The following is an 8,626-nucleotide window of genomic DNA, read 5'->3' on the forward strand; positions in this document are numbered from 1 at the left end:
ATGAGACACAGAACTGAATGGGAATATAATCAGAGATGGTCATTTAAATACTCTCAACAGCCCAATTTAACTATCAGAGCGTGTCAAGCGGAAAATCACAGCATGAAATCAGGAATTAAAGTCTGCTTCAGCTTCAGAGGATGTGCGAATACGGCTGGAATATAGTTCATTTTTATTTAGTTGTTCAAATAATTTATCGTGACATTCATAATAATGAGCTCCAATACAATCATTAAGTCATGGAAATGATGTGTAGGTTCTGTCAAGTCTTGCCTCGCAAAGATTTTGCCATTATTTTAATCCATATTTATCCACTCATTTCTCATTTATATAGCATCATATTTTTACTATATACTGTATATATATTCTTTTTTTGTTTTGTTCAAAACACAAGCAGCCGGTTGTTTATGAATGGTTTGTTCCAGGACAGCCATTGAGAGACTACTCTGTTCTCTAAATGTGTCAGTTTGTGTTTGGAAGTTTTCCATCATCTCCATTGATTGCACATGTAGTGTGTGTGTGGTGCTTTAGGTTGTTTCTTTTTTGTATCTGGCAGGACAATTTTCACCCCTGTGACTAATACATTCCCGTCACTGTAAACTGCCACATCAAGCCATTATTTAAGCTGACTGCCACCTGAGCAATCCCAGTCATCTTTAAACATGATAGTAGCTGCTGTGTAGTTTCGGGGATAAAAATGTGCTTCTTCAAGGCCCACTGAGACTAAACAAACATGTTAAGCAGGGTCACTGGGTTTGCCTGATATCACGGGTGAAAAACACAAAATCAGCCGTGACCTTTAGGTGCAATAATTTCTTTCACAGTGTGTATTAAATACATGAAGATTAATAAAGTTGTCTCTCAATTTGAATTGTATGATTTTCCCTAATCAGAAAATGCATAAATTTGTTTTCATAACCTAATCACAGCTATACAATTTGCTTACCTCACTGCGACAGTGATTAAACTAATTAATCACATGCAAAACCTGTCAAATTCTGCACCCTCTTGGTCTGTTTGATTAAAAATTAAAACATAAAAGTGTGTGTGTGTAGGTTAAAAAGTTAGAAGCACAGAAAAAAAAAATCAAGCGATGACAGTGTGCTTGAACAGACAACTGATGGCAAGCCTTTATTTCCTACTTAAAATGCACTTTGTGAAGCAAAACTAAATTCTAAGTGCTGAGGAAGTGCTGAAGAGGATGTTGATGTGATGCATTATGGTCCCCGAGCACAAATGATTCATGAAAAAAAGGGCACACATGCATGTCATTTGAGGAGTAAAAACTGGGATTTCACTGAATTATTACTATTGAGAGGGTGAAACTTGTAGGCTGTCTGACATAAAATAAAACTGAAGCAAAAGAGAAAGTAGCAACGAGAAAAGCTGCCTTTTTCTTTGCAAATGCATAAAAATTGGCCATCCAGTCCCAGAGGAATATATTTTTATGTAGCAGCTAGCGACACAGACGTAAACACATTAGAGGAGTCCCACCTCCGTCCAGAGGATGGCATAGGAGCTGATTTGAGAAAAATATGAACAGTGGTCAATTGATACCAACAACCCTCACTCCCACAGCAGCACAGGGGACGTCACACTGTGGCACTGTTCTGAGTCTTTAAAGATGGCCACCATGTCTTGCCTTTAAGTCATCCAGCCACACAACAATGTGTGTGCCTGGATGTGTGATCCATCCAGATCAGGGTTGGGAGGGTTACTTTAAAAATGCATTCTGGTACAGTTACTAGTTACCTGTTAAAAATGTATTCAGTAACATAATCCACAAGTACCATAATATTAAAGTAATCTAACTTGATTACTTTCAATTACTTCTGGATTACTTCAACACCAAATATTCCAGTAATGACAAAGTAAAATAAATATTACAAACTTTTGTGCATTCTGTAAGACAACAGAACAATGTGACATAACAGAAACTGGGGAAAGCAGATTTAGACAGTAGTTTATAGTCCTACAATGAAAGTGCACAAGCCTTGACCACAGTATAAAGAAATCTGCTCCTTTTACACAGCAGACACAAGATGCTCTGTTCAAGAGCACTCATAATATTGTTTTAAACAAATCCAGTGCATTTTCAACAAAAAGGTATAAATCTACAGATCAGTATACAACAGGGTTCCTCATTTAACCAATGTATTTAACTGCAAAATTACCTGACTGCAAGCAAAATGTTCGTACTGTTAGTCAGCCTGGAATTGTGTTAGCAGCTAACAGCTACTAGTTAAGTCACTCAAGTGAAGCTAACAAGCTGGTGTACAGGTGTTGTGCCAAAAAATAATCATCTGCCAAAAATTGATTTCTGCCACCGGAGCACACACGGCACCTTAAAACTACATCACCAATTCTCATATACATACTGTTGCAGCGCAAATCGATACAGTTATAGCAGACAAATTAGTTTGTGAAATGGTAAAGTTTGTGAAACAAAAATGGTTAAGTGTCCAGGAAAGGTTAGTTTGTCATGCTTGTAGGCTTTAGCTTAGTTAGGATTTCTGAGGCTGCTGTGTCTAATAAATGTTTATATTTTGCAGCAAAAGAGGCTGTTAATGATAAGATCTGCTCATGTGGTTATGAAGGATAGAAAATATATTGTGGCTCTTACTTTCCTACAAAAATAACTGTATTCTAATCACCATCTCTTTAGAATATAACAGAATACAGTTACTCATATTTTGTATTCTGATTACGTAACACTGCTACATGAAATCCATTACTCCCAACACTGATCCAGATCAAGTCTTTCAGATCCTAGAGTGTGCCCACTGTGTCATCCATATATGCCACAATTAACCACTCGCTGTTCATTCATGCATGCATAGTCACTGGGTTACTGAAGAGTCTCAGCCATTTCTTACAAATCAGTTATACACAGAATAACCCTATACGACATCCAACTCTGTACGCACACGTGTATGATCCAGCTGCCACCCAATTGACCTAAATATTTCTTCAAATTCAGAGATGACGACTCATTGGTCAATGTGAATGTACAAGTCAGAAAAATGTCACACGCTAGATTTTTTCTTTCTTTCTCTTTAGAATTCTACTACTGGTGAGGAAGAGGCAGTGTGCCGTATGGTCTATTGGCACAACACACACATTAGCTGGTCACATGAGCTTAGCTAATGTCTGTTGTCTTTTCAAGCGATTAAACTGCTCTTATTTACCATTAACCACAAAATATCACATGATGAAGATGTATTATCAGTACTTTCATCACAGCTGTGTTGCCGTCACTCTGCTTTGCTTCTTAAAAATTATGTCTGCCATTGTGATTATTACTATGGTCATTACTTAAATCTGTGTTTTCAGTGTAGAACACTGACTGTATATGGCAGAAGCCAGAAAACCATAGAATGAGTATAACCTCAGAATAAGGTGTGATCACAGTAGCTGTCGTCACAACCTGTGGCTCTAACTTCTCTCCTCTTACCCACACAGCAGTTTCTATCAGCATCTTACAATCACATCAGTGGACAGCGTACCCCTAAAGGCTCCAGAGCGGCTGGATTAATGAACAGGCGTGCAGTGCTGACACCCCAAGGGACAAGCAGGTAGACGATAAAAAAAAAAATGGCTGGTAGAAAATAAAAAAAAAAACATCTTTACTGGCTACAACTTCAAAATCCAGATTTTGTAAACAAGAACCAGAAATTTAGCTGACCATTTAAAAAAAGGGTCATTAAAAAGACATATTAAAATAAAAACCATTAAAATGTGTGTGACACATGGAGGACATCATTTTTACTCAAATATGCCACTTTTGATTTTCATCGTCAAATAGGACCAGAGGATGATAAAAGAGAGCACGTCCAAAAGGCTTAGGAAGGTCACATACAGTACCAGACCCTTTGGCTGAGCATCATGTGGTTTTTTTAAAGCCACATGACATCAAGCACACACTGAATTGTAACTGCAAAAGCACAACAAATTTGCGTGTGCAGAATATTAAAGAGGAATGTGGGAGATTATCAAAAAAACACATTGAAACGTCTTCCTCTGTTGTATCTTAACACCTCAACAGTGGCAGCTTTTTAATGCACTTTTCATCATCGTGTTACAGCCTCAAACTCCGGTCAAATGCCTGTGTGAATTGGGAACTCATTCCATTTGATTTTATGGATCAAGGAGTTTCTGTGCAACCGGCTCTGGCATGTTAAATGGAATGTCTGTCTGTCTAATGAACCGGGTTTTAACACAGGTGTCCCCCAGGGCCATGCCATTTCCTCTTTTTTTTTATTATTGTCTGTTTATACCAATGAGATTATGTGCAACAATAACGGCCTCGTTCTGATTAAGAATGCAGACAAGATGGCCCAAGAGGCCCGTCTGATTCCCAGTCAGACTAAAATAAAAAACGCACACACACACAAAAAAAGACGATGTTACAGAACTGACAGATTAGTTTGACTCTCACCACCTCAGAAGAAATAACAAACAAAAACCCAAAGAGATTTTCTCTGCAGCCAAGAAGAACACCTGGCCTCATCAATGTCTGGCAGGTTTCTAATTGCAGGCCAATGATGGAGACAAGACCCTCATCCTCATGGTATTAGGACATTACTTACACCAACTATTGGGTCATTTCTGCAGCACATACTCAAGGGATGTGAAGTCAATAAGGATGCTCATTACTCTCCTTGTGTCCTAGTTTGGTCAGCTGTCTGCAAAGAAATGGTCAACCAGGAGCTTAGAATCATTTGGCTGCCAATAACTCCCTGATCATCGGCTGGCTTGCACACTAAGACTTTATCCTTCAAGGAGGGTATAAAGGAGGGGGGTTGGTGGTGCCTTTGGATTCCCATGAGTGCCGAATGTGCTGTAATGGCCATTTAAAAAGATTAACCAACATAGACATATCAGAGCCCGAAACACCCACTGAAGACTGAAATATTGATCTGCCATGCAGGACACACACACTGCCAAGTATTAGCTTTAATTAGTTTATTTTTCTCTTTTGGCCCATATTTATGGCACACATCTTTACAAATTATGAATCCTTATACCCCCCCCCCATTTGCATTCAGAACAGAAAAAAATGGGAGCAAGGAACGCGCACAGCCAATCAATACCACATGTAGTTAAGAAGCATGAATTTAAAAGGGAATTTGTGCAGTATATGTTTTATTCCCATGGTCGAGTCCAATCAATGTTATCTCTCTTAAAGTCAGAGAGCGATGACTCGAGGCTTTGATGTCTCAGACAATCACAGAAATCGAATAATAGTTTCAGACTGATTTGTGGACAGATTTGAGGTTTTTTTTTTTATACGATGAAATTCTTTATCAAATCTGAACTCTGTAGATCCCCCCCGTCGGCGCTCTCACCATCACCTTCTACATCTTTCTCATTTCACTCCCTGTGGGATTTTACATCTTGGCCAGATCACAGGCAAAGACTTGAAGTGAATATTTGATAGAACCACCCTTGGAATGAAGTAATTTTCCTTCAAATGTCCCTTTAAGATTGGATTTATTATCAGTCATTTACATCTAATACAGCACCAAGCTCTAACATCTAGTCATAAAATGCCATCAATTTAAACTGCAGTTTCAGTCGTACTTTTGGGACTGGCGGAGTTCAGACTGTATAAATCTCAAATGTTGACTGGGCTGCGGTGACAAGCCCATCAGTGATGATCCACTGAGCAGTGTCCTGCAGTACACAAAAACCATCGATGGTGAAGACGTCTCAAACTAACAACATATTTCATGATGCAGCTCCCCACAAAACACACTTTATCAGATGCACTTCTGGATTGTCCTTAAGCATTAGGATATCACAAAACAGAAAACGCACCAGATAAGAAAATGTAATTTGAGATTGATTTATTTAATCCACCCTAAAACATGACTGGATACACAAGGAAGTCTTTAGATGTGGCCTTTAGATTAATGTTTCTGTCACACACCCTTTTTGCCCGACAAACTAAGGTGATCTAAATTACCTGAAGTAAAAAACGCAGAGCAGCTCATTTCTTTTATACAAGGCTGTTTGTAGATTTAAGATCGTGGTGTCTGATAAATGCTGCTGCTTGCAAACAGTTTCGCATGCTGTATATGTAAAGTAAGAGATAACATCTTCACGCCTTTGTCTCTGTGATGGTAAAACGGTGTGCAACCACAAAGTGTGCGTGTGCGTGCAGCTGTGGTTGTAGGGTATATGTGTGTGTCTGTCTGAGGCTGTGAGAGTGTGTGTATGTAGGGGGGGGGGGCGGGGGTAATCTGGATGGTTCCTGCGCAATGTCTTGTCATCTTTTTTTGGAGTTGTGCACGTTCCAAACAAGCACTTTTGACGTGTTAAAGCTTAGAATCACTTTAATGACATTCATTAATGCATTTGGACAACTATCAACCTAGTGTGAGTCGAATGTCAATGACAAAAAAAACATGTTTAAATTGCCAAAAGGTCAAGCTGTGTCTCATCAGCATCACATGAAAGGCCAGGTTGGACACATCCTTTTTAATTGTAGCAACTACACTCTTCCTCAGAGGCATTACTTGATTATTTCATAAATAATTAATGTGTTGTGATTGCTGCCAAACTGCCTGCATCCACCCACAGCTCTGTGGCACATCACATTTACCTGTGGAATTAACTGTCCTTTTAAAGTTTAATTGATAAACTCTTGATGATGGGTAAAAAAAAAATCCTCTCCTACTATTTTGAAAAGCCTGAGGGAGTAGTGCATGTGCGCAGTCTTATCCATCGAGCGTCCACGAGAAGAGGCGCGCATTGCGCATACACTTTTACCCTCTATGGTGGCAGTAAAATAAAATAATAACCCCTTATTTAAAACGAGTAAATGCGTTGATGAGTTACATACTCTGTTAGAGTGGAGTTGTGCATGTACAGGACTGAGTTTTACCTAATGACGAGTTTTACCTATGGAACAGACGTGCGTAAAAATTGAAAAAAAGATGTTACATTTTAAAGCAGAAACTATTATAGTGTGATGTCATTGCATATATATATATATATATATATATATATATATGTGTGTGTGTGTGTGTGTGTGTGTGTGTGTGTGTGTGTTTATGTAAAACTGAAACTCACGCTGCTGTTGTGGCCGGACCAGTGCACCATCGCCTGGTTATGTGCCGAGTCTCCCGACAACGCAAAAGTGGAAGTGTCCAGGTGAGGCTCACTCTGCCTGGGGTTTGACCCTCTGGCTTCCTCTCCAGCGCGCCGGTACTCGGCCCTGGAGCCGGAAACACCTTGGACAGCCTCCGTAAACCTCTCTCTTGAATGCACATCTCCACTTGTACTCCTGTCGCTGTATGTTTCACCCACACTCCTTTTTGCCTTCCTTCTCCCACTGACAGAAAATGTGCTGTCGGACATTATATTCGCGTCAGCTCGACCCCGGCTGTCCTCAGAAACGGCACCGTACTTTTTATCAGGTGTTTTGACACCGTTTGGTTTGATTTGGATTTCTTCATCTCCCTTCTGTATTTCATTCCGCACTTGCTGGTCACTGTTCGGTTTCAAAGCACCGGCTGCCTCCGTTCCAAAAGCGCTTAAAACTTTAGTGCCATTGTCGACTTCGAGGGAGACTTTAATCTCCGTTGATTTTCTCACTACACGTGCTTCTAGCGGTGTTGCCTCCAGGCGATAAAATCTATCGAGGTTTCTGGGAAAACTTATTTCCGCTTGAGCCACAAACTTAGGGTGAAAGGGGTAGAGCAACACGGAAGCCAAAAGAGAAAAACTCCAAGAAGACCAAAGTCCCATTGTGTCCCTTTCAGTCCGACAGTCTACCAGCAGGGTAAAAAAATGCAGTGCGGTAAGGATGCTCAACTTCTAAAATATTCAAGGGATCATCTTTACGCGCAGGAAGCCATTCAGCAGACCCGCTCACGTCCAGGAATTTGTCAAAGTGAGGAACCAGTTGGGGAGGCGCTGCGCATCAGGAAAAAACGCACCGATGGAGAGTGACTGCAGGAGCTGTTAGAGCTCATTGTTCATGAGGACGTTGGTGGGAGATAAAAAAAAATAATATTTAGAAGATTTCTCGATTTTATTCCATCAGAGGGGAGCCGGGGAGGGGGGGGTGTTTTTCCAGCAACACATGCAGTTTATGTAAACATGTAAAAGTTATCAAAAGCAGCGTTTGATTGACTCTGATTTGATTGACAGCAAAAGTTATTTGTGCTATGGCGTGTCATCATTTTTGCCTCTGATATGACATGAGAAAAAAAAAACACATCATTTTCTGGCATCAATCAGAATCGGGTTCACCTGTCAGACGTGCACGCGCACGGCCGTGTGAGAGTCAGATCTGAAGGGAATTCAGTTGGACTTGTTGATAAAGATCCAGATTTACCCCTGATGTGTTTTTTTTAAGGTGCATGGCAGCAGGATTTTCTACCTATCCTCCTGACTCCATAAAAGTTTTTGTTTTAATTAGGCCACTAACACAAAGCGCCTCAGGCCTGTTACTGCACAACAGCCCAGGAAACAAAAGCAGCTTTGAAGTCATACTATGATGATGTTTGGCAACATCTTTATGACTTGTGTTACCACAGAGGCAACAATCCACCTACAACTTTCTCTTTTAATCTTGGCACATGTGCATTGTGTGTTATTCATTCATTTTTTAGTG

At 40.1% G+C, this 8,626-nt stretch overlaps 1 protein-coding gene across 1 annotated transcript in view; it reads right to left on the bottom strand.

The window, feature by feature from the left end:
• The window catches only part of LOC114447020 (VPS10 domain-containing receptor SorCS3-like), a 39,647-nt gene extending 31,892 nt beyond the window's left edge, over nucleotides 1-7,755 (bottom strand). Inside the window, exon 1 of the mRNA XM_028422982.1 lies at nucleotides 7,078-7,755. Coding sequence (XP_028278783.1) covers nucleotides 7,078-7,755 — 678 coding nt within the window. The remainder of the gene's footprint in view (nucleotides 1-7,077) is intronic.
• Between the last annotated feature and the right edge of the window lie 871 nt (nucleotides 7,756-8,626).

Source organism: Parambassis ranga, chromosome 15 (genome assembly GCF_900634625.1).
Source record: "Parambassis ranga chromosome 15, fParRan2.1, whole genome shotgun sequence".
In the NCBI taxonomy this organism is placed as follows: domain Eukaryota; kingdom Metazoa; phylum Chordata; class Actinopteri; family Ambassidae; genus Parambassis; species Parambassis ranga.